Here is a 27,007-nt window from a genome sequence, read left to right as displayed (position 1 = left end):
TGACTTCATCAACGCATAGTGGATATTACCTGGCTTCATGCTGAATTTCTGTGATCAATATATATCCTCTACCCATAAGTTACAGTTTCCAACAATTTTTTGACATTGTTGCCATTGCTTATTAGTGATAAGTCATTTCATTTAGATACACACCTTATCAAATGAAAACATGATTGAGAATCTTCTCTTAACTGATTCCACTCAGCTTGAGAAATCTATCAGGTTACAGCTGATAGTAATCTGGTAATTTGCAATAATGGCTTGTTATATTTACACTGCCTGCCACTGTAAAACCCAAGAATCATACACATGAAAGAGTCCTTCCCACTTCCTACACTGCTCTTCTTGAATTTCATTTGACAGAGGTATACAAAATTAGGAGAGGTAAATGCAAGCAGACTTTTTTTCATTGAAGTTGGGTGGGACTACAACCTGAGGTCATGGGTTAAGGGTGAAAGGTGAAAAGTTTAAGTGAAACATGAGGGTAAACTTCTTCACTCAGAGGGTTGTGAGAGCGTGGAAAGAGTGGTATATGTGAGCTCGATTTCAACATTTAAGATGCTTAGGTAGGTACATAGATGGTAGGGCTGTAGTCCCCATGCAGGTCAGTGGGTGTAGGCAGCTTAAATGGTTTGGCATGGACCAGATGGGCCAAAGGGCCTGTTTCTGTGCTGTATTTCTCTATGACTCTAATGCGTCAAAATTTCACTTAATACTTGGAACAATACTTATCCTGAAATATTTAAATTTAGATTTTCATGTGAAACAGGGAGGGAAGGGGTTATATTTGGAGGTTAGGCTATGTTTTAATTGGATCACATAATTGTTTCAGCTCCCGGAGCACTTGGATGGCAGGAAATAAAGAGATTACTAACATGTTTCATCCACATGCTAACTGCACAAAGCCAAGTCAATACTGTTGCAGGACACGTTTGCTCCTCAGTTTTAAACTGGAGTATAGCCATTCTCCAGAAATAACATCAAAGGGCTTTAGAGTAAATACCTCACATAAAGGGTTCAAGAGTAAGTACCTCACATATAACATATACTCATTTACGAGATCATGTAGTCAATCTATTGCTGACAATATTAACTAGGGCCAATGCATAGAAATTTGGACTGGAATTGTAGGATTAAGCCTCGATGGCAAGAGTTAGTTTTGCTTGCAAGTGTATTATTGCTACAAAATGGTAACCAAAAATGGTTTTCCTCAACTTTTGTATCTTTTGCCCTTTCACAAACCTGGTTTTTGTGTGGTATTGCAAGCAGAGAGTTAGAGGCTAGTCTGTGTTATGATTTGATCCAATACCCACTATGCTGTTTGGAATTGGTTTGGAGAAGTGTAACATGGTCTGTGTTTCCATCTTTTATTTTCTCTTCAGAGGAATTTCCTGTCTGTTCTTAACTGACAAGCCAAAGGGGTTTGCTCCGGATTTCCCTTTTATCACACTCAATATTAATTTCTCCCTTTCTTTCCTTCCAATATGACCATTACTTTTCCATTTTGTGATTTAAAGCCTGAATTCAACTTTTGAAATAAATAGATAAAGTCAGGTGGTTGTGTAACCCAATTTTAATTATTTATTTGGCAAGACAATACTCCAGAGTGGTCCCTCGCTAGCGCCCTCTACTGTCATTGGGAGGGATGTCCAGGAGACTTTGGTCCCAGGTTCAGGAACAGTTATTACCCTTCAACCAGACACCTGAACCAACATGCATCTCAATGCTGAACTCATTCAACAACTTTTGGACTCTCATGGACTCTACAAATCAATGTTCTGAGTATTATCTATCTATTATTTATTTTTGTATTTGCAGTTAGTCTTCTTTTGTACATTGTTTTTGTCAGTCTTTTGTGTGTGTAGTTTTTCATTGATTGCATTGCATTTCTTTGTTCTACTTTGAATGCCTGCAAGAAAATGAATCAAAGTTCAAGGTACATTTATTATCAAAGTATGTATGCAGTATCCAACTCTAAGATTCATCTAAGGGCAGTATATGGTAACATATAAGTACTTTGATAATAAATTTACTTTGAATTTTCTTTCTGTCCATTCTTCTCTCCCTCCCAATCTTCCTTTTAATTTGGAATCCAGGTAACTATCTCTGGCAATGGCTATTCAACAATTGCTTTGGCAGTCAGAACTGTAGCAATTTTCCGATTGCTGGGGTTGAAAGCTTTTGAGTGAAATGATATTGCTCATCTCCTTCAACTCCAGTTGAGTTGCAGTACAAGCATGGGGAATAGACATCACAGGAAGTCGCAGGCTTTGTGAGAGCTGACAATTGAATGGTGTTGAAGGTGGCGAAGGAAACGTTACAGATACTTGTTAGCATTCCTATGTTTAAATCTTCATTTTGTGGGCACGCTTTTGGGATGGGGGATAAAATCAGCATATGAAGTTGGTCCTTTGCTTTGTGTATTGATAATAAGTGAAATTGATGTTTAGTTCTCCTTTTTTAGCACCATAAATTTAATCTAATTATAATTTTTGAATATGTTGAGTCTGATTTGCATTTTGACATACAATTTTAAATTTCTTAAGATCGGCAAATATTTTCAGAAATATAGTCAATAATCATCTGCCATCATTTTGGAATTCCCATTGAGAGATTCCCAATTTTCAAAGCATTCATGGATGGATAGTATCATTAGATAAGAAACATTGTTCGATCTGCTTTTTTTTCCACTGTGAATTCAGCATCAAGGCAGATTTTCCCTCAGTTGAATGATTTATGTTATGGTACCCTGAACAGAAGGTAACAGGCAAGTAGTTTCAATGAATGTTACTTCCCATTTTGTATAGGAACTGCAGCAAATAGAAGTGTTGTCATTTATTGTTATGGTGCATGTCACCAACTAACTTGTGAAATAAATTAATTTATTGATTGAGGTACAGCCTGGATCAGCCCTTCCACCCTTCGAGTCACACTGCTTAGCAACCCTCGATTTAATCCTAGCCTAACCAGGAGACAATTTACAACCGTACAACCAACTGGTTTGTCTTTGGACTGTAGGAGGGAACCTACGCAGTCATGGGGAGAATGTACAAATTCCTTACAGGCAGCTCTTAACTGTGGCTCAGCTGTCAAAACATTAAAGGCTGGAGCACAGCCAATTACTCAATGTTCTGATCAGTTAAGATAATCACTCTTCCCCACAGTGCAGGTTCATACCTTCCTAGAAACAGGACAGGAGATGTCTGACTGAGGTTCATGAGAAAATGAGTGCAGAATGAATTATATTTTTTTAAAAATCAATACAATGATCACATTTCAATCTTTCACTGTGACTGTGCATGTGATCTCCAAGGATAAAACATTGTTAAATCACTGCTGGAACAAAGTCTGAAATGCTGGTTGCTTTAAGAAAAATGCCATTTAAAAGGATGGTAAGACATAAGGTGGAAACCAAGGGTACAACCATTAAAACTTAATTACAAACTCTGTATCTTCCATAGTTCTCTAGTTTGACCTCATTCTCATTAATTTTAATGCTGACCAGATACAATCTTTCTGAATTGCTTACTACAATATCCTGCCTACAGTAATGTGATAATGAGGAAATTATCTGTTATCCTGTGTCCTGTCTATATCCTAACTTAATCTAATCTTTTGATTTGACAAATTTACGTGTCAACCCTCTTTAATAAATCCAACTGAGAAAAGGAAAACTCATGACCCAACATTGGTGCCTTTAATAAAGATAGTCTGATATGGTTAGGTCTGGGCAAAATGATGATTCTGAGCCAGCAATTAAGCCAACAGCTGTCCATTTTCAGTGATACTCCAAAAGGAAGTGATGATTGCTGTGTTGGGTGCCCTTAACAAACAAGCATTGGTGTTAATCATGTACTTTGCCCTCCATGTTGATCAAGGCAGCATCCATCATTGAATATCCCCATCACCCAGGACATATCCCCTTCTCATTACTATCATCAGGGAGGAGGTACAGGAGTCTGAAGACCCACGCTCAATCTTTTAGGAGCAGCTTCTTCCCCACCACCATCAGATTTCTGAACAGTCCATGATCCCATGGACACAACGTCACTATTTGCACCATTTATTTTTAATAGTATTTCTTATTGTAACATATAGTATATTTTATGTATTGTACTGTACTGCTGCTGCAAAACAACAAAATTCTTGACATATTTCAGGGATAATAAACTTGATTTTGATTCCTCATTTTTAGTGTAAATCAGCTGCTTGTGTAGTTGTAAAGAAACAGTGAACTGGCTCTATCTGGTCTATAGTTGTATTGTGATGGGAGGGAACACCAGCCCACTTATTCTGCTTTGACAGTGCTGTGTGTTATGTTCATTGTTCCTTATTCTGTATCTGAGAAGTGTTCCAAAAAAAGGATATGTCAACATAATTGCTACTCAACTAAAGTGTAACATGGTCTGCAATTTTGCCTTTACATGGAACAATCTTCATATCAGCCAACCAACACACACTAAACAGCAAATACATAAGAAATGCATTCTGATTTTGATCTAAAAATATGAGTTTTGCATAAACATCTGGCTTAACTGTTAAAAGGTTTGAATAAATTGCATCCAATAGATTAGGTAACGACAAGCAATGATAACTTATTTAGTACAACTTCTATGTAATCACAGAAATAAATGTTTGCTGGAAAATTGCAAAGAATATACTCTGATCTTAAACCTAGACAAGTTATATTTGTAAATATTCTTTCCTTATCGGATGGCATGGGATCCTACAACCTGAAATATCTGGTGTTTAATTGAATCTAATTTCCAATTCTGAAGTAAAGCCAGTTGCCTGGGCAAACGTTGATTCTCAAAAGGTTCTATTTATGCTTTGCAGAATATATGTGAGTAAAGCCATCAGTGATATGACCTGATATCGAACTATTGTGTAAGACTGATGTTTTTTTCGCTCTTTAAGTTACGGAGTTGAGCTACTTGGCAAGACAAAATATTGTGGATTTGCAATGGATATATTTAAAGAAAAGGACAATAGTGCCTGTTCTGTAGGCTCAAAACACTTTCAGCAGAGAAGTTTCATGGCATAAAATCAACAAAAGATTTACTGTTAATAATTCTTACCATAGCACCAAGATATTGAGACGGTCTCAAAGAAAACAAGAAAGAGCAAAGACATTCCACTAGCAGAGTAGTAGTCAAAAAGCTTAAAGACATACAGACCACCCTAGAGAAAAAAGAATACATTGCTTAGATATGATTTTAATACATAACACTTTAAGATGTCTTAGTTATTGCTTGTATTCAAACTGCATGCTCAAGTCGTAGATGCCCTAAATATAAATAAGACCTGACAATTGTTGAATTAATTTTGATTCACTAGCTTAAATCAAAATTGCATCATTTCCATATCACAAAACTGAAATTACTGCTAACATTCAATCTCTGATAGCTAAATGAGCTGCACTGTAATTAAGGCACCTATCTTCAATGTGTGTGTGTATTTGTACAGATATCTCATTGTTTATGGGTGCATTTCTTCCCCTACATATTCTGATACATTGTGACTGACTATTATTAATAATAACCAGCTCTCTGGTTATTTATTTACATTGGATACTGATGGGAAAACTTCAACAGAATCATGCTCCCAATGGGCCCAATTTGCAAACTTTTAAGTATCTTTGATTTAAGCTGGTGCATAATTTCTATTGGGAGCTCCTACTGGAACTCTTTTCATTAATATTACGGAATCAACTCATTTAGAACTATTTTTTTATAATTTTCCTTTACTTAATTGCCATCTAACATTTTCTGCACCAAGTATGCACTTGATTAAAAAGCTGACAATTTAAATTTAATTACTTATCTTTAATACAAATTTGAAAAATCATAAATACCATTTATCAGTTTTCATAAAAAAATATTTTGATGTTCAAAGCTGGTTTTATAAATGTGTGCTTAGTGCAAGAAAAACTAGAGATCAACCACAAAGAAAGTGTTAAATTGGAGTCAGAATGTCTACAAAGTGCAATGATTTGAAGAAAAATTGTTCTGTCGATGGTCCTAAACTACATGATTTATAAGGCCATAAGACACACGAGCAGAGTTAGGCCGTGTGTCCCATTGAGTCTGCTCCACAATTTTATCATAGCTGATTTATTTTCCCTTTCAATCCCTGCCATCTTCCTGTAACCTTGACAACCTGACTAATAAAGAACCTACCAACCTCTGCTTTAAATATACCCATTGGCTCGGTGTCCACGGCTGTCCGTGGCAATAAATTCCACTCATTCATGACTCTCTGGCTAAAGAACTTCCACCTCATCTCTTCTAAAGGGGCATCTGAGGTAGTTCCCTCTGGTCTTAGATTGTATCCATAAGGATTCTACATTTTGTGATCCTGTGTTAGTTCTTTCTGAGGATTGATTTCATTTTCCACCAACCCCTCTCTGCCCACATACGTTATATGTCCTTGGACATTAAGCTCCCAGAAGTGATCTTCTTTCAACCACAATTCTGTGATACCCACAATGTTGTACTTGCTAGTTTCTAACCGCGCTACAAGATAATGCACACACTGAGTGCATTCAAATATAACACCTTCTGTCCTGTATTCACCAACCTTTTCAATTTTGCCTGAAGTTAAATTCTTACCACTTTTGGTTATTTTTCATAATAACATGACCTAGGAGAAAAGCTATACTGAGGTCCTGGGATACATAAGCAACTCCTTGACATAAAAGGATAAAGTCATGGAAGGACAAACCAAGGTATTGAATATAAAGGCAAAGAAGATTGAAAGCCACAGTTGGTACTTATTCTAGACAGTTTCTAGAGTAGGTTACATGGTCGGCACAACATTGTGGGCCAAAGGGCCTGTAATGTGGCGCAAACTTCTATGTTCCATGTACAAAATAGAATTTCAAATGTTCAGAAATAAGATGGGCTGTATATTCAGATATAGGAAGGGTATAGCATCAACTGAAGAAAGTACAAAATAGTGTTTGTTGTGTGACACTACAATGGTTATAAAGAAAAAAGCATGAAGTTAGGGTTTGTGTTCAGTGTAAATGAAGAGCTTGAAAACTGGCTGATCAAAATGACAGCTCTGAAGAACAATGAGCATATAACTTGCAACAACAGCTTCAATTGATGGTTAAGTGGTGACAACATCAGAGAGTTATTTGAGCTAATTAGATAATAGTTTGAAAGAATGCCAGTGCAACAAGTAATTGTTGAAGTAAAATCTATAGCTGTTTGAAACAGGAATTAGACAATTGTTTAATAAAGGAAAGCACAAAAAGAAAATGGGATTAGAATATCTGCCTCTTGCAGAGAAGGAAATCGGAAGAAATACTTGTTGGGCCAAATGGTCTGTACTGTGCTTCAGCTTCTACTAGCAGGCTTGGTACATGTATTCAACTTCAGTTTGAAAATGCAATCAGTAATCAATTTTTGATGCTTTGTATTTCAGTTTTAAAGCTAGCTAGGTTATATATGGCTTAGAGCTGTCAGAACATTGCTTTTGATTGCAATGAAATCTGGCAAAACTTGTCCTGAAGAAAATATTTAAGTTCTGCAAAAAGAAAATTGAAAAGTTTTTCTTTGATAAAGTTAACTTAACAATCACACATAACCATTATCCTGTGCAACAGAAACCTTAGTAGCTGAAATGATGTTATTATATCTGTAGGTTATCATGGCTCCAGTATGTTATACTTTGTTAGTGAAGCACCTGTTAAAATTACAAACTCGCCCAAAACAGAATGAAACAGAGTTTGATAATTCAGTTCAGAAAATAAAACAAGAGTTTCAGTAACTCTACGGAGCATATAATGTATTTTAAAAAGAATTTTTAGCTACAGAGAAAGTCATTTGATCTGCTTCAATCAGTCGATTTAGCTCATCCAGTGAAGGCATTCAATACAATAAGTGACTTTTGTCTTTGGGATCATAGAAATAACAATCAAGGTAGATATACCAAGATGCAGAGCTGAATTAACTATACTGAGGTGAAAAATAAGTGTAACTGACAACTTCTCTCTGCATTGATAGTATACAAATTCAATTTGCTCAATTTGAAATTCTGCATTAATTTGCTTGAAGCCCTTGTTTTATTTAAGGAAAAAATGCTAATATGTGTAATTGATTAAAAAGATGAACAGTGAGAAAATATTTCAGATGTTCAATAAAGTTGCAAATTGATTCAAAGAACAAATTTTTACTCAGTGTAGGGGAGGAGGGGAGTACCTCCTTATCATTGACCACTGGGCGTGCTTGGAAAGTTCAGAAAAGAACAAAATAGGTATTGTCTGTAATACAACCTTGGGTTAAGGTTTAAGAGTTATGAATAATATCAGAGATGAACCAAGTTTAAATGTCTTTAGGTTGTGATGAAGATTGGATGAATAAGTAGAAAAATGAGGCAATGAAAATTAATGACTTTCTACTCTCACAACACAATATGAGTGGGGGAAAGTTACCACAAAATTCCCTGGGAGAAAGCTAATTGCTTTAAATTAGGTTGAATCGGACCCCTCGAAGTCCAACCCTATGTCCCCATTGTGGGAGGAGGAAACAGACAAGGCCGGTTAACAGGCGAAGTTGTATAGGCCAATCCCCTGTACAGTGGATATAATGGATTACAGAAACATTGATCAACTCCAAAGAGGTCATCGATGTTCGATGCTCCACCGGGAGCTAAGGGCCTAAGGAGAAGTTGAATAGGAATATAGTTATGGAATATCTATAGTTACAAATTTACAATATACAAAGAATGAAAAGATTGTTCCCTGATCAGCTATTCCTGACCTAACTAAAGGGAACACTATGAAATCACATCTGATGATTTACAACTACATAGGAGCAAATGGAAGGGGGCAGGGTTAGAGAAATGTCAAGGACTGTAATTCTACATATCCCTCATATATAATTACAGTAGCCCTTTGGGCATATACTATGCTTCACTTAAATGCAATAGCTATAAATTCAACATTTAACAATTGTTACTGATTTCATCTTGGAATTTAATTCTCAAATTGCAGATGTCTAAGATAAGTAATGCAATTTGTTCCCATATTTTCAATCTATCTGATCATATCTGATGCAGGAATGATGTTGAACCTCCAAACTAAGTCTTAGCAAATCACCCTCAGCTAAATTTGTCCTCTACTACAAATGAAATTTTTGAACTTTCAACTCAGTGATAATTACCAATTTTTTGTAGTCTGGGTTAATTCCCATTAGAAAATAAAGCTATTTTCAATTAGAATCCACATGTAAAGGAAATTATCAAAATTTTGACACTGGCTAAAATATATATTAAAGACATAAATATAAAGTTGAAACTAACATCAAGCTCAACTAGGAATAGATAATGAGCAATAGAATCTTTAAAATTAAAATCAGAATATTTTTGAAATAATTTTAGTAACACTTTTTGTAACGTGCTCAGCTCATATTAACATTATAAGCTACAGTCCCAGCCGTTAACCTCATGTTGGACAGAATAGTTGATAGCTACTTGCCATCAATATTGATCGGTAGAAGTTTAAGAAAAGGAACATGATTTTCCTTTTTAATATTAAAAGGGGGGGGGGCAGGGAGTGAAAAATTATTTCATTTTTAATAGATTGTGCAAGGTAAGTGTTGCTTTAATAAGGGTAAAGAAACACAATTTTGATAAAGTATAGAGTTATGTTTTTTTAAACTGTTCAATTCTATTGACATTTGAAATAGAATCTCAGAATGATCAGTGTAGCTTCAGATAAGTTAAGTGGCCATATTTAACTTTAAGGTAGGGCCATGTAAAGTCTCATACAGTATATTAACCAATTCAAATAAAGTTCATGAGGTTAATCAGAGATTAATCATTGCAACCCAGAGAGTTGCATTTAACATTAAAAATGTCTAATAAGAAACTATCTCAAATAATCACACTTCTGTAAAAATATAAATATATCTAATGTTTTGAATTGCAGAATGGTTTTTAACATTTTGCACAGTGTGGGGTGCTGGAGCCAAAGCATTCCTTATTCCTGCCAAGAAATCCAGTTTGTGTTGAGGTATGGGCTCCATTTGCACCAGTCTAACATAAATCAGAACTTCAAGGATGGGAGGATCTGAAATGGCAGTTTGTGGGAAATAATAATTGAGAAGAACTGCGTGGTTTCCCACCTGCGCTTTCTGTCCGACTTGAAAAGAAAATTGTAGCTCGAGTCGATTGTGCTTCATGCAGTCTCAATTTGTAGAGCAAAATGTTTTCCAACTTAAAAAAAAGTGTAGGTACCCTGGCTGTCCATTTCCCTTACCAATTTGACAACTAGAAGGGCACTGATGAATGTAATTGGTAGAAAGATCAGTAGGGAGTTGAGGAAACATGTTTTACCCATGGAATCTGCCACCTTTAAGGGTGCTGAAAACAGGAATGCTCATCGCATTTCAATGTGCCTGGATGCAACTTTTGACATTCCATGGTGTTTTCCATGCATTATGCAATGAAAAAGTAAATTAGTCTGAACAGGACTTTTTCTGGTAGGCATCCTTTAGGATACATTTATTTTTAAATAATTCTAAGTGTCCTATGAGAATGCTGTATAGGTAAACAGGAAATGTTTTGATACAATTTTAGGTGGCCGCCACTTCATTTAGACCGGGATGAGCAGAGAGCAATGGTCCTGTCATTGTCCAAATTACATCAAAATTGTATAATCGTAACTCTTATATACAGATATTTATTTATTGAGATTCTGGCCCTTTGAGTCACACTGCCCAGCAATCTCCCAGTTTAATCCTAGCCAGGACAATTTACAATGACCAATTGACCTATCAATGGGTACATCTTTGGACTGTCGGAGGAAACCGGAGCACCCAGAGGAAACACACACAGTCACAGAGAGAAACTCCTTACAGGTATTGATTTACTTCTAAATTTAATTTCAGATGAAATCATGATTGAATAAGCACAAATCATGTTACATAGCAAATGGTAATGTATTAAAAGCTACCTGTCACTTTTTCAGGTAGAAATCAATATGCATCAGAAGATTTTATATAGTTTCAAGGAGATTGATTATATATCTTACCTGGGTTATGTTGGACAGTCCTATCAAGTAGGAAATAACGCAGACTACAGCAATAAAGATTTCTCTTCTTCCTCGTAACAGTTTGGGAAACTCATCCACCAGGGCAGTAATAAAACCTTCCACAGTGCAGAACTGAAAATTAAGGAACATTTTGCATAAATACTAAATTGGTAAATTGTTTTATTATTGTCACGTGTACAGTGAAAAACTTTTTTTTTCTCACAGCATCCATAAAGGTAATTTCATCACATCAGTGCATTCATGTAGTACAAAGGAAGACAATAACAGAATAGTGTTACAGTTAGCAAAAGCACAGTGTAGGTAGACAATAAGGTGCAGATACATAACCAGGTTGATTGTGAGGTCAAGGGACCATCTTATCATACAAAGGAACTGTGTATAGTCTTATATCTCTGCAGTAAAAGCTGTCCTTGACCATTGTAGTATGTATTTCAGGCTTTTGTAACTTCTGCCCAGTGGGGGGGGGGGGAGTGTTAAAAAAAAGCCTCTAGGATTTTTGATTATTTTGGCTGCTTTACCAAGGCAATGAGATGAGTAGACAGAGTCCAGAGGGGGGAGGCTGGTTTCCATGATGTGCTAAGATGTATCCACAGCTTTCTGTAAAAAAAAGCTGAGAGTTATGGGCTGCGTAGGACGGAGTTATATTGATCATGGAGTGATTATATAGGCTGTCGTAACATTGTGGGCTAAAGGGTCCATACCGTGCTGTACTGTTCTATGTTTTGTGCTTTATGTTCTCTGTAGTTTTTCTGCAATCTCAGGTTGGAGCATTTGCCATACCAAGCGGTGATGCATTCAGAAAAGACGCTTTCTATGGTGCATCTACAAAAATTTGGTGGGGGTCAAAGGGGACATGCCAAATATCTTTATCCTCCTTCAGAAGCTCAGGTGGTGGTGCGCTTTTTTGCCCATGGCATCAATGTGGTTGGACCAGGACAGGCTATTGGTGATATTCACTCACAGCTCTTGGCCTACTTTAATATCTTCCTCCACTTTTAGTAACCATTTCTTGCAAACAACATTAACTAATTTAGCAGGGAGAATTCTGGTTGAAGATCATCAACCTGAACCTGTTTTTCACCATGTGGGTTCCTCAGCTGTTGGCTATTTCCAGTGTTTAGAATCAGGTTTAGTATCACTGGCATATGTTGTGAAATTGGCTGTTGCAGTATATTGCAATACATAATGATAAAAACTGTAAAGTACAGTAAGTACTGTAAGATATAAGTATAGTATATAATTAGATATGCAAATTACAGTAAGATAAGTTTTTTTTAAAGTTAAATTTAATTAGTAGTGCAAAAAGAGTAAAATTAAGTAGTGAGGTAGTGTTCATGGGCCCAATGTCTATTCAGAAATCTGCCCCTCTCTGCTCAGTTCTTGAAAATTCCACTTCCCTGGAATGGATGTAGGGAGATGTTCAAACCTGAGCCGAGGTGACAGATTACTCTGGCTGGCAGAATGTTTTCTAGCCTTCACTAAGCCGCTACCGTAAACACAGCTGAGTGTGTATGCGAGTAGAAGGTGACACGTTGTGGATGTGGGCTGTGGGTGAAGGAACCTGCCATGATACAAATATAATCGAGTTTGCTAGGTTCAGTAATATGCAGAAATAGGGACACTTACCCCTAAAAAATAAATTTCACAGCTGTATTTGTTTAACAAAACTGACTTGTCTAGACTTCATAGAAAGATCGAAAACCTATAGCACAATACAGGCCCTTCGGCCCACAAATTTGTGCCGAACACGTCCCTACCTTACAAATTACTAGGCTTACCCATAGCCCTCTATTTATCTGAGCTCCATGTACCTATCTAAAAGCCTCTTAAAAGACCCTATTGTATCCGCCTCCACCACCGTTGCCAGCAGCCCATTCCACGCACTCTCCACTCCCTAAGTAAAAAAACTTACCCCTGACATCTCCTCTGTACCTACTCCCCAGCACCTTAAACCTGTGTCCTCTTGTGGCAACCATTTCAGCCCTGGGAAAAAGCCTCTGACTATCCACACGATTAATGCCTCTCATCATCTTGTACACCTCTATCAGATCACCTCTCATCCTCCGTTGCTCCAAGGAGAAAAGGCCGAGTTCACTCAACCTGTTTTCATAAGGCATGCTCCCCAATCCAGGCAACATCCTTATAAATCTCCTCTGCACCCTTTCTATGGTTTCCATGTCCTTCCTGTAGTGAGGCAACCAGAACTGAGCACAGTACTCTAAGTGGGGTCCGACCAGGGTCCTATATGGCTGCAACATTACTTCTCGGCTCCCAAATTCAATTCCACAATTGATGAAGGTCGATACACCATATGCCTTCTTAACCATAGAGTCAACCTGCGCAGCTGCTTTGAGCGTCCTATGGACTTGGATCCCAAGATCCCTCTAATCCTCCACACTGCCAAGAGTCTTACCATTAATAGATAGATAGATAGATAGATAGATACTTTATTCATCCCCATGGGGAAATTCAACTTTTTTCCAATGTCCCATACACTTGCTGTAGCAAAACTAATTACATACAATACTTAACTCAGTAAAAAAAAATATGATATGCATCTAAATCACCGTCTCAAAAAGCATTAATAGCTTTAAAAAGTTCTTAAGTCCTGGAGGTAGAATTGTAAAGCCTAATGGCATTGGGGAGTATTGACCTCTTCATCCTGTCTGAGGAGCATTGCATCGATAGTAACCTGTCACTGAAACTGCTTCTCTGTCTCTGGATGGTGCTATGTAGAGGATGTTCAGAGTTATCCATAATTGACCGTAGCCTACTCAGCGCCCTTCGTTCAGCTACCGATGTTAATCTCTCCAGTACTTTGCCCACGACAGAGCCCGCCTTCCTTACCAGCTTATCAAGACGTGAGGCGTCCCTCTTCTTAATGCTTCCTCCCCAACACGCCACCACAAAGAAGAGAATACTATATTCTGCCATCTTATTTGACCTACCAAAATAACCACTTCACACTTATCTGTGTTGAACTCCATCTGCCACTTCTCAGCCCAGTTTTGCATCCTATCAATGTCCCGTTGTAACCTCTGACAGCCCTCCACACTATCCACAACACCTCCAACCTTTATTTCATCAGCCAATTTACTAACCCATCCCTCCACTTCCTTATCCAGGTCCTTTATAAAAATTACGAGGAGTAAGGGTCCCAGAACAGATCCCTGAGGCACACCACTGGTGACTGATCTCCATGCAAAATGCTAAAATCTAAACTTCTTGCTAAAATCTACAACCACTCTTTGCCTTCTGTGGGCAAGCCAGTTCTGGATCCACAAAGCAATGTCCCCTTGGATCCCATGCCTCTTTACTTTCTCAATAAGCCTTGCATGGGGAACCTTATCAAATGCCTTGCTGAAATCCATATACACTACATCTACTGCTCTTCCTTCATCAATGTGTTTACTCACATCCTCAAAAAATTCAATCAGGCTCATAAGGGATGACCTGCCCTTTACAAAGTCATGCTGACTACACCTAATCATATTATGCCTCTCCAAATGCTCATAAATCCTGACTCTCAGGATCTTCTCCATCAACTTATCAACCACTGAAGTAAGACTCGCTGGTCTATAATTTCCTGGGCTATCTATACTCCCTTTCTTGAATACAGGAACAACATCCACAACCCTCCAATCCTCCGGAACCTCTTCCATCCCCAATGATGATGCAAAGATCATCGCCAAAGGCTCAGCATATTCCCTCTCATCTCCCACAGTAGCCTGGGCAACTATTAAATAAGGGGAATATGTTGTAATAAACTGCCTGGGTCACTCTGGATGTTATATGTTGATATGCTTTTGCAAGTACAATGTGTATTTTTTTTCTCTCTCTGTGCATTGGGTTTAGGCCTGTTTTTAAATAATGTTCTTTCAGGCTTCTTGCTTTGTGGCTGCCTGTAAGCAGACGAATCTCAAGGTTGTATAATTTATACATACTTCAATAAGAAATGTACTTTGAACTTTGAACACACTGCTACATTTGCCAATTGTCAAATACTAGCTCAAGCTCCTCAGCCTGCACAGTGAGTACAAGCTTATTTAGACCATTGGTGAGCAAACACGAGGAAATCTGCAGATGCTGGAAATTCAAACAACAACACACACAAAATGCTGGAGGAACACAGCAGGCCAGGCAGCATCTATAGGAGAAGCACTGTTGACGTTTCGGGCCGAGACCCTTCGTCAGGACCATTGGTGCCTGTTTGCAATGGGCCTCAATTACTCAATCTTTTAATAATACTATAAACTTCAAAATAAATAAATAGTACAAATAAAGTATTGAGGTATAGTTCAGAAATCTGATGGCAGAGCAGCCAAGCTATTTCTGAACAGCTGAGAATGGGTCTTAGAATCATGAAGTACTACAGCACAGAAACAGACCCTTTGGACTAGCAGGACCCTGCTAAACTGTTATTCTGCCTGGTCCCATTGACCTGCAACCAAACCATAGCCCTCCATTCTTCTCCCATTCATGTACTTAAAATTTCTCTCACATGCTAAGATCAAACCCACATCCGCCACCTGCACTGGCAGCTCGTTCGACACTCTTACTACCCTCTGACTGAAGAAGGTCCCCCTCATGTTTCCCTTAAATATTTTACCTTTCACCCTTAACCCACAATCTCTTCAGGCTCTTGTACTTCAGAAGAGGCCTAAAAAACAGTCTGACAAAAAGTTATTGACTAGTAAGGCCTTAATAGTGTGGATATGGGGAGGATGTTTCCTGTGGTGGGGGACTCTAGGACCAGAGGACATAGCCTCAGATTAGAGGGATGTCCATTTAGAACGGAGATGAGAAGGAATTTCTTTAGACAAAGTGTGGTAGATCTGTGGAATTTATTGCCACAGGCAGCTGTGGAGGCCATGTCATTAGGTACATTTAAGGAACAGTTTGATAGATTCGTAATTAGGGCACAAGGATTACAGGAGAAAGGGGCTGAGAGAGAAATGGATCAGTCATGATGGGCCAAATGGCCTAATTCTGCTCCTAATATCTCATGGTCTTATGGCCTGTCAAAAATGTATCTACCTGCTTTTTAAACCTCTGGTGATCCAGACTCCATGATAGCTAAGGACGACTTAAAGGTATGGATAAGAAAGGTTTGAATGTATATGGGCCAAGTGTGGGCAAACAGGACTAACTTGGATGGGTACCTTGTTCAGCATGGACCAATTGGGCCAAAGGACTTTTTCCATGCTGAATGACTCTATGATTCAATGATTTAGCAGTCTACAAGCCTAGTTAGATTTAGACAGATATGGACCAAGTTGTCGAGGCAAATGGGACTAACAGTAGGTAACTTGGTTATCACGGACAAATTAGATTGAAGGGCCTGACTAGCCCTATGATTATGACTCTCCAAATTGAGAATAGAATGATTCTTTGACTTGACATATGTTGACATAAGGAAAATTGATTTTTTTAAAAAAACAGGCACTGAACATCATTTCTGGTATGGGAAGATTTTAAGATTGTGGTTATAATAGGAATTGTGCACACCTGCATCACATTAGGAGTTTGAGGGAATGTGATTTGTTAGAAGTTTATCTTCTCTAACTAGTTTCTACAGCGGTACTGCGGAGCGCATTCAACCCGGTTGCATCACTGTCTGGTGTGGAGTGTCACTGCACAGGATCGGGAAAAGCTGCAGAGGGTTGTAAACACAGTCAGCTCCATCATGAGGACCAGCCTCCCCAACGTCGAAGATGTCTTCAAAAGGTAATGCCTCAAAAAGGCGGCATCCTTCATTGAGAACCCCCATCACCCAGGTCATGTTCTCTTCTTATTACTACCACTGGAGAGGAGTACATGAGCCTCAAAACACACACTCAACCTTTTAAGAACAGCTTCTTCACCTCCACCATTAGATTTCTGAAGAGACAATGAACCAAACCATGAACGTTACCTCACTATTTTATGCTCTCTTTTTGCACACTAATTTAACTATATATTTTTTTGTAATTTATAGCAATTTTATGTATTGCACTGTACCGCTGTCATAGAACAATAAACTTCAGGCTATATGTCAGTGATATTAAATCTGATTCTGATCTGCTATTAATGGACTTTAAAATCTGATACAAATAAGATTTAAATTTGCTCAAATAGTTGAATGATGTTAAAATGCTAACTAAATGAAATGGAATTTAAATTTTTACATTATATGGAATGTTTTGTCTTACACTTTAGGAGTATACGTTTCAATACAATCCAAAATTGCAATGTTATAGTTAAGGGCTAATCAGCAGTGTTACCCTTAGCAACAGAATGCTGTTCAATATTGATGTATGACTAGGGCAAGGATTCAGTATGCCTGCACCTGTCAGATGCAATCAATAACGGCGTTCTTGAAAGGTTTTATTTCAGTCCCTAAACTATTAGATTTATGGTGCTAGATTAAAAGTGGCAGAACACATTTCTAGCTAAACCCATTTGTTCTGTAACTGTAACCTCGCAATTCTGTGTTGCATTAAAGCATTTTTGTTCATGTATAATACAAAATGTTCCATAAACAGTAATCTTTAAAATTCTGTTTCATTTAATTGGCTTTTAAAAACATTCAACTATATTGAACACGTTTAAAATACGAATTATATTGAATTTTAAGTGCTATCCATAACAGATACGAAAAATTCCAATTATAGCCACTCCCAAAAAGTCTTGCCACACTTGTTTTATTTTTCTTAAAGATATTGATGAAATGCTATTCAGCAAAACTAAAGAACCAATGATTAAATCAATACAAGAAATGAACAGCAGCCACCCCTGCACCAAACACCATACAGCAACAATGATGTTTACTTACTTGGCTGTCGATCCCCAGCATAAGTAACATGGAAAAGAATAGAATAGACCATAATGGAGATATTGGTAATTGTGTCACTGCTTCAGGGTATGCCAAAAATGCCAGGCCAGGACCTTTAAAAAAACACATTTGTTGAAATATGACTTGGGATGAAATATTAGATCTTTTTTGTTATGTATAAAAACAAGCATTAGAATAGTAAGCAAAGTGACATGCTAATTTATGAACTATATTTTCAGTACAGGAGACATACAAAAGTAATAAATGTGAAAAGGTTATCCTTCCAAAATCAATGTTTATTTCAGCATCACCCGATAAAGTGTTGCAAAGGTCTCTACATAGCGTTAAACATCCTACATTACCCTGCCTTGCTTTATTGTCTTGTTTTGACATGGCATGTCCACGACCCTACAGAATGGCATAATTCTCTGGCCTTTCCCTTTTTAATCACTAGTAGCAGGTTTTAAAGAGTTAATTGGAAATATTTACAGAAGATTACAATGTACATTTAGAGAGAAAATATGCCTTTTTTTACTGTTATTCTGTCAATAATTTATTTGTATTTTATTTCATTTGCCTAATTAGTAATGCACTTATTTTTATATCGTAGTATTAGTTTGAATAAATATATTAAATTATATTTTTTATATGTGGCAAATACTGTACTCATTTAAAGTATACATGATTTTGCGTTCTCTTGACCTTCTGTGTTAATATACTTCTCTGAACTTAAAACGCTAATAGTTTTCAGAATGCTTTTATATGATTTATTCTAAGTTGCTGTCAGTAGGATTTTAAGAATGGTTACGTTTTGTATTTCCATCAAAAATCAACTGGGCTTCTTCCCACTCTTTCTCTCGGTGGAAATATAATTCTGTATGTGTCCAAATTCAGCACATGGGTCTAAGTGCATGTTTCATGCATACACTTGCCAAGTTTTAATTAAAAGAATTAAAGATGTGGAGTTTATAATGGGAACCATGAAGAAACTGTCAGTTCAGAGTACAGTTAATGAAATCTGCCAGTGGCTTCTAGAAGTCAAATATGGAAATCTTGATGCTGCTGCTCCTTCTGAGGGTAAATTGTTGCCCTTTTCACCAAGTCAATCAGTGTAGAATCAGTGGATTGTTAAGAACTTAAAATTTTAATGAACTATTTGCACTGTTAAAATACACTGCAACTTCATGAGTTTTAAATGGTGTTTAACTATTGCTGGACAGGTTCTCCAGCCTTGAAAAGGTAACATTTAACGTACAACTGTTATAGAAACATAGAAAAACTACAGTACAATACAGGCCCTTTGGCCCACAATACTGTGCCGAACATGTACTTAATTTCAAAATTACCTAGGGTTACCATAGCCCTCTATTTTTCTAATTTTTCTAAGCTCAATGTACCACAAATTGCTTATTTCAAAAGTCTATTTTTAAGAATCCATGTATCATATTTCCACATTGACTTTCATCCTTGTGTGAGTTCCAATTTTACTCTCTGTGAGACATTAAAAAGTTATTCACAATACTTCCATTCTCTCACTGTTCTGCTGTCCAGAAACATTTCACTGAGGTTACTGGACACCAGTAGTGGCATGTGACTACACCACCAATATACAAAATCTGGGCCAGTAATTGTATCATCGTGCTAATCTAAGTGTGTTTATAATGCCAACTGTAACGTTTTCACTTAGCCTTGGGATAATAAACTGAGCTCCTCAGATCCCTCCACAAACATACGTATTGCAAAATATTCTAACGGCAAACTATGCTCGTGCTACAGTTGCTTGATCTTGCCTGACCATCAGAGAAACTCTTCCCTTCTTCCCATCAAGGAAAAACTTCCCTTCTTCCAGCTCACATTAGAATAAATTCCAGCCCCTCAGGAGCAACTTGTTCAGCAACATTGGCCAATAGTGGCATTTGCTCCTCTACCAGCATAATGGGGAAGCAGGTTCACGGGCTTGGAGAGTGAGATAGAAAACCCTATGAATAAGCATATTAATCACAAGCAGTAAAAGATTCGACCAAACATTTAAGTTTCCCCAAGTTACACCAACTACAAAACTAAATATTCAATAAACAGATACTTAGTCAAGAGTGCCCGCCTGGAGCATACCTCCACAGAGGTTCTGTGAAGCGAGCCCTGGGGGACAAGTCTTCTTCTTATACACCCGAGGCACCCAGAACTGAAGGTTGGTGCCGTGGCATGCAAGCCAACCAATGGGAAAGAGCAGCCGCAACTTTTAAACAGGCCAATCAATGAATGACTAACATAGCAGAAGCGGCTTTCAACCAGCAAATAAGCCAACTACCCCAATAACCCCCTTGTGATGACCCACAATGTCTGATTCATGGCAAGTTACTTGCTACAAGGAACGGTGTAGAAATATGGCACGTGAAACCTTCCTAGCGCATTGGACAAGCTATAACTACCTTATATATTGGGGAATTTTATATTTGAACATTTGGCAATTTTGTTCACAGCAGAGCGAAGGACTTCGATGTTAGTTCTCTATTCAGCTGCACATATCTTGGTCCATTTTTCCATACTGAATACTGAATAGTGGTCCATCAGTAATGTCAGATTCCAGTGTGGGTATGGTTCTGTTGCTGAGAAGAGGCTGGCAGATTACATCTAAGCTATTCAGGTTAATTGTGTGGCAAAATCACTCCAGATACACTTTACAGATCATCCTGCAGTGTACTGTAGACCTACATCTGTGTGAGTCAGAGTATGCATGTGCTAGGACAATGTCTTTATCTACTTTTGGCACAATGTAGGCTGCAACTCACAAGAATAGCTCTTAAGTAATGTATGCTTTTGGGAGTAATGTTTTGTGTTAGAGAAACAAACATCTAAGTTTTTTTGTGATCTAACAGGGGCCAATTAAACATGTCAGCTGCATCAAATGCTCCAAATTTTGTTTAAAGGATGCGATGTTTGGAAAAATGCTAATATTATTCAGAGGTGAGGCGAAAAACATCACACTGTGCAAGTACAAACAAGTCTGTCAAGTCAAGTCAAGTCACTTTTTATTGTCATTTTCACCATAACTGCTGGCAAAGTACACAGTAAAAATGAGACAATGTTTTTCAGGACCATGGTGCTACTTGAAACAATACAAAAACTACACTGAACTACATAAAACAACACAAAAAAGCTACACTAGACTACAGACCTACCCAGGACTGCATAAAGTGCACAAAACAGTGCAGGCATTACAATAAATAATAAACAAGACAATAGGGCAGTAAGGCGTCAGTCCAGGCTCTGAGTATTGCGGAGTCTGATGGCTTGGGGGAAGAAACTGTTACATAGTCTGGTCGTGAGAGACCGAATGCTTCGGTGCCTTTTCCCAGACGGCAGGAGGGAGAAGAGTTTGTATGAGGGGTGCTGAATGTAGGCATTAGGTGTTTCACTTTAATCCAATGAAAGGCAGGACCTACCTGAAGCAGCGACATCAGCGATAGGCTTATTTGTTACATGGGCCATGAAGCCAACGATGGAGAAGATGACAAACCCAGCGAACATACTGGTGGTGGAGTTTATACAGCAGACAATGATCGAGTCTCTGAAATAAAGAGGAAGAAACTCTCTGTGTTACAGCTATATAGGACCCTGGACAAACCCCACTTGGAATACTGTGCTCAGTTCTGGTCACCTCACTACAGGAAGGATGTGGAAACCATAGAAAGGATGCAGAGGAGATTTACGAGGATGTTGCCTGGATTGGGGAGCATGCCTTATGGGAACAGCTTGAGTGAACTTGGCCTTTTCTCCTTGGAGTGATGGAGGATGAGAGGTGACCTGATAGAGGTGTATAAGGTGATGAGAGGCATTAATCGTGTGGGTAGTCAGAGGCTTTTTCCCAAGGCTGAAATGGCTAACATGAGAGGGCACAGTTTTAAGGTGCTTGGAAACAGATACAGAGGAGATGTCAGGGGCAAGGTTTTCATGCAGAGAGTGGTGAGTGCATGGAATGGACTGCCGGTGATGGTGGTGAAGGAGGATACAATAGGTTCTTGTAAGAAACTCTTCAATAGGTACATGGAGCTCAGAAAAATAAAGGGCTATGGGTAACTCCAGGTAATTTCTAAAGTAAGTACATGTTTGGCACATCATTGTGGGCTGAAGGGCCTGTACTGTGCTGTAGAATTTCTATGTTTCTAAACCAGGTTGTCTTGTCTGTGGTGCCTAACTGGACTCATTTCTTGAGCACCAGTTGAGATTTGGACTCACACACATGATGTTGAGTTTTTGATATGTGGTGTCGGTATCTGGGAAGCATGTGGTGGAAGGTATGCATTTCCTCTCAGCATCCCAATATGGGCAGGTCTCACTCAGCCTGTGCACCTCCTGAGAGCTGGTGCGTACACCTAGCGACCGAAGCAGAGCAGCAATTCCACATCTCTTCTCTCCTCTAACTTGATGTCTGGTGTCGACTTATTTTGAAAATGCATAGTCGGCAAGATAACTCGTGGGAAGAAGGAAATGGATGGGTTGATATTAGATGGCTTTAATTTTCAAATATAAATCACCTACAAAATCTAAATTAATGCAATGGGACAATTTGACAAGAAATAACACACCATAAGCTTCCAAAAATATGCTGCATAGAGGTGAATACCAACCTCAAAAATTGAACTGTCTATTATATTTTGTTACGTTTATGGGTGAAACATGCAATGGTGCCTATGTTGTTAAACCAAGTCCTGGTGTGTATTATGGATGGATTGTTAGATTTTCTCATTTTGAAAACATACTCATCATTTAGATGGAACAATGGCCTAATATTGCTCCTCTCATTTCTGGTCTTATATTTGAATCTCCAGCGGATTAAAAGAGCATGCATCCTCCTCTCCTACAATGCCCATGCAGTGTCAAATATTAAAGCAAGTCGCTATGTATAGCCATAAGTGGCACTGGACTTTACCTTACTGAGGAAAGTTGTCAATGCCTAGTTAATTGTAATTAGACTTATCACAGAGCATGATTAATTCAGCAGGTGATTATGTAAAGCACGTAATCAGTTGACACTCTCCCTTCTACAACACACACCCATTATCTTCGGTCAACAAGTAATGAGAGTTCAGGAGTATTGCTACATTTAAATGCCATTATCAAATTTGGATGACTCAAACTAACACGGAAACAAAAAAGGAAAGGGTTTACCTAAATCTACAAAAATAATGATTGCCTTTGTTATCAAATGGAAAAAAATGGGATAAGAGCCAGAATTAATGCAATAAAAAATGCAGCTGATGGAAATCTGAAATAAAAACAGAAAATTGCCAGTAACACTCAGCTGACCAGGCAGCATCTACAGAAAGAGTTAACATTTCTGATCAAAGACTTTTAATCAGAACTTCGTGTTGATGAAGTCGATGGGACCCCGACCTGAAATGTTAACTCCACGTATCTTTCCCTCTCCATGTGTGCTGTCTGACCCGATGAGTCTTTCAGGACTTTGCAGGTTTCATCTGGATGAAGAGGAAGCACGGATGCGACGGGCCGATCGGCCTCGCGCCCTGATTACCCTGAAGCCTTTCAGGTTTGGGAGGAAGAGCGCCGCCAGCTCAAGTGGGATACGCGAAGGTGGCAGCCGAAGGCAATGATTACCTGTAAATATTGTTGTGGAATGTGTTGTAGCTGCCGAGTGCCACCAGGGAGCCGAGACCCAGACCGTAGGAGAAAAATATCTGCGTGGCGGCGTCCAGCCAAACCTGAGGAAGAAGGGATTGAGACGGTCCATGAGCAGCGGCAACGAATGCGGTTTCATTCACACACGTGTATCAGCCCCGACCATAAACGGCCGCTAATGACGTACCTCCGAATCAGAAAGGCGGCTGAAATCGGGGGTGATGTAGAACAAGATTCCTTCTTTAGCGCCCGGCAGTGTCACTCCACGGAAAAACAAGGTAAGGAGCATGATGTACGGGTAGATTGCAGAAAAGTAAACTACCTGTTGGGGGGGAAAGCGCGGACAGATTACAATATTGGATTCTGTCCTGTATACACTTGGTACACCGAGGATATGATCGATCATTTGAAAAGGATTATGAAGGCTTAACTTGGTGCACAATGACATGGATAACTTGTTCGCACAGTTTTCTTTAAGCTAAAGTGTTCTAACAAGCTTCTTTATTAGACTATCATCATTTGCCAGGCCACCTGTATACCTTTAGTATTAAGAAGAATATGGTCGGAACTTAAGTAAATAACACCCCACAACCATGCATGCATTCAGCCTCCTAGTGCCAGGCGATGGTTTCCAGAGTTAAAGTTTTGGTATGGCCCATTGAGCAATTGATTATTCCTCTCTAATTACTATGGTCCCGGTGCACGTCGATTTGGAGTAGGCAGTTTAAACGATCTGGCACGGACTAGATCGGTCGAGTGGCGTGTTTCTCTGCTGCACTTTTCTAAGACTCTATGTGAACAGGGATGTACTTTGCCACCGGGTTAGTTGAGTCCAGTGCATCTATTAAAATCAATGGGAGGGGGTGGGGGTAGTGAGGGGAGGGGAATTAGGTACAAAGAGAACGTTGGACACTTATTTTACCAAAACCAAAATATTACCGGATATGATGGGCTGAATAATCTCGCTCTGTGAAATAGTGCATATGATTACACAGTTAGCTTCCCGCACATTCCATGTCATTGGCCAAAACCAAAGCGGGAAGTCCGGGATTCTAAAGAGCGACTCTGGATTCGCTGAAAACTCGAGCCGCTGTACCGTCACACGATTCGAGAGTCCGACGAGTGTTCTCATGAAATGTGTCAGGACTTTACCTTTCCCGTCCACTTGACGCCCTTCCAAATACAGAAGTAGACAAGAACCCAGGCGATGGCCAGTGTTACTGCAAGCGGCGCTCGGATATGCCCCGGTTTATCCAGCCCATCCGTTAACTGATGCATGTTCCGTCTGTGGATAGTCACGTTTCTATCAGTAATACACGCTATTTCCGGTCCAACGGTTGTTAATTTAAGTGTTAGCTCACAAAATAAGGCAAACAAATGGAAAGAGATAAAAACCATCTTACTCCCAGAACTCCACGATTGGGCTGCTGAGGTTGGTTGAATTGCTCATACTGTAGTTTGAGAAGCACCTCTCCGTATTCCATGAATTTCCACAGCGTTGCCAGGGCAGTTCCTGTTTGTGGAAAATTACAATTATTTTGTGATTTTCACTCGATCTCCTTTACTAATCCACTATTCTTTATCGTGCGTAATTTCCATTATTTGCCACTTCGAACCAAACAGGTGCAGACACACAGCATCATAGATGCATTTGGTTGTTCGTGTCTCGGCCTGTCACTATAGAAGCAGTTTATTGATTTACGTTAGAGGGCTTTATCGTTTTGATCACTGTTTTCGAGAACGAATTACGTTAAGGTTGCTGTAACCACGAAGAAATTAATTCGCACTCGCAAATAGGCAGAAAAAAAAGGGAACTTACTGATGTGAAAGAATTGTACAAGTAATAAATGGCCCAAGCAATGATGACGACGTAATAGATGTTTAGCCAGAAAGACAGGACGGCGGCTGCCAGACCCACACCTGTAAACAGAGGGAATATCCAAGAACCCAGAGCGTTACACCGATTAGGTTTCAAAGAGTATCAACTTAAAGGCACGTTAACAAATGTCACCTCTGTCAACGGGACTCTTACTGCTTATTTTGTGAAGCCTGGTGTTAATTCTGCTTGTCATGCTTTCTTGGAAATGACCGTCCACAGGACATTCCGCCCCCTCCCAGCCGCGCCCAGATCTGTGGACACCCAAGCTATATTGACCCTAACGCTTGCGACCTAGATCTAAGACTGAATATTCACCGAGGAATTGCAATACGTTTATAAAACCCCGTTCAAAATAAACATGCAAAGTCACATTACAATGCTTGTAAGCGAATATTTGATACGGCCACTATCTGTACAGTTTTCAAAAGGTTAGGAAGCCTCTACGTGGCGAAGAGTTGCGCCTTATGACAATGTTTATTGTTCTGTATACCATTGCCCGCCGAGGGACGTGCGGCGGCCCCGCTCACGGTGCTGGCTTTACACCATACCTTTGAACATTGGTGCCAGCCTCCAGATGCCGAGTCCACCGACAGAGGTGTACTGACCCAAGGAGCATTCCAGCAGAAAGATGGGCATTCCAGCAAAGATCAGTGTCATGAAATAAGGAATGAGAAAGGCCCCTTGGAGAGAACAATAAGCAGCATGTTAGAAATTCATGGGAAGTTCAGGTTCATTAAATCCAGGCGAAATCGACAGATCGGTGTAATGAATGCATTGAGTTACATGTCAAGTGCAGGGACTAAGCAAGTCATTTAACACAATGGACCCGATAAAATCCATTGTATTCTTTTAAAAATTAAGGTTGTTCGTTATTCGAACTTTAAAAGCAGAAAAAACAATTTTGCAATCATCAGCTCGTATTCCACATTAGCATCACTGGAGCAATTGATCTTTAACGCGCGATTGACTTTAGCAATTTGAAATCCAAAAGGGGTACGTGGGAAACATTCTGATTTCGCCGTTGTTTAAACTGTTGTTTTATCGTGTACAGCACATATCAAGTATATTTTAAAGTTTTTTTTTTACCTCCGCCGTTCTTCCCACAAAGATACGGAAAGCGCCACACATTCCCCAGACCTATTGCATATCCAACACAGGAAAGCAGAAAGTCAAATCTTCCTCCCCATTTCTCTCTCTCGGGAATCTTCCTGGTCTTCTGTACCTTCACCACGAGCGTTTTCGGTTTATCGTTCGAAGTGGGGGCGTCGTGTAGCTCGGTGGAAATTTGCCCGTCGGGCGTTTTTGCTCCGTTGGTGGCCATAATTTTAAATTTAGGCGCCCAGCGCCTGGGAGTTGATCGGAAATTTTCAGCACCAGACCACGTGGAAAGCAGCTTTGCGGTTCAGTCAGACCGGCGCAGGCAGAAAAATATGTGAAGGGTCGGCGCACGATGGTCCTGCTATGGGGGTAGCTGTCAGCTCGTGTTGGATCAGGCAAGCGTTCGTATTTAACCAGGGGGAAAGATGCTGCAAAGAGATAAGGATATGCAGGCTAGCTTTGGTAACGATAGAAACAGCCAAAGGCACGTGCTTTCATTCCGCGATTGACTTGGTCC

The 27,007-nt window shown here is 39.1% G+C and overlaps 1 protein-coding gene across 2 annotated transcripts in view; it reads right to left on the bottom strand.

Moving 5' to 3' along the window:
* Positions 1–27,007, bottom strand: part of slc6a1b (solute carrier family 6 member 1b) — a 42,762-nt gene that overhangs the window by 13,968 nt on the left and 1,787 nt on the right. For both annotated transcript variants that reach the window (XM_073072101.1, XM_073072102.1), the window contains exons 2-12: positions 26,479–26,918; positions 25,941–26,072; positions 25,333–25,433; positions 24,917–25,026; positions 24,666–24,798; positions 23,701–23,835; positions 23,493–23,596; positions 21,320–21,444; positions 17,877–17,989; positions 11,042–11,173; positions 5,079–5,181 (exon numbers count right to left, since the gene is read on the bottom strand). In XM_073072101.1, coding sequence (XP_072928202.1) covers positions 5,079–5,181; positions 11,042–11,173; positions 17,877–17,989; positions 21,320–21,444; positions 23,493–23,596; positions 23,701–23,835; positions 24,666–24,798; positions 24,917–25,026; positions 25,333–25,433; positions 25,941–26,072; positions 26,479–26,713 — 1,423 coding nt within the window. In that variant the 5' untranslated portion in view covers positions 26,714–26,918. The remainder of the gene's footprint in view (positions 1–5,078; positions 5,182–11,041; positions 11,174–17,876; positions 17,990–21,319; positions 21,445–23,492; positions 23,597–23,700; positions 23,836–24,665; positions 24,799–24,916; positions 25,027–25,332; positions 25,434–25,940; positions 26,073–26,478; positions 26,919–27,007) is intronic.

The sequence above is a fragment of the Hemitrygon akajei genome, chromosome 19, assembly GCF_048418815.1.
Source record: "Hemitrygon akajei chromosome 19, sHemAka1.3, whole genome shotgun sequence".
NCBI lineage: Eukaryota > Metazoa > Chordata > Chondrichthyes > Myliobatiformes > Dasyatidae > Hemitrygon > Hemitrygon akajei.
The sequence above is the reverse complement of the archived record's forward strand: the minus strand, read 5'-3'. Positions and strand labels throughout refer to the sequence as shown.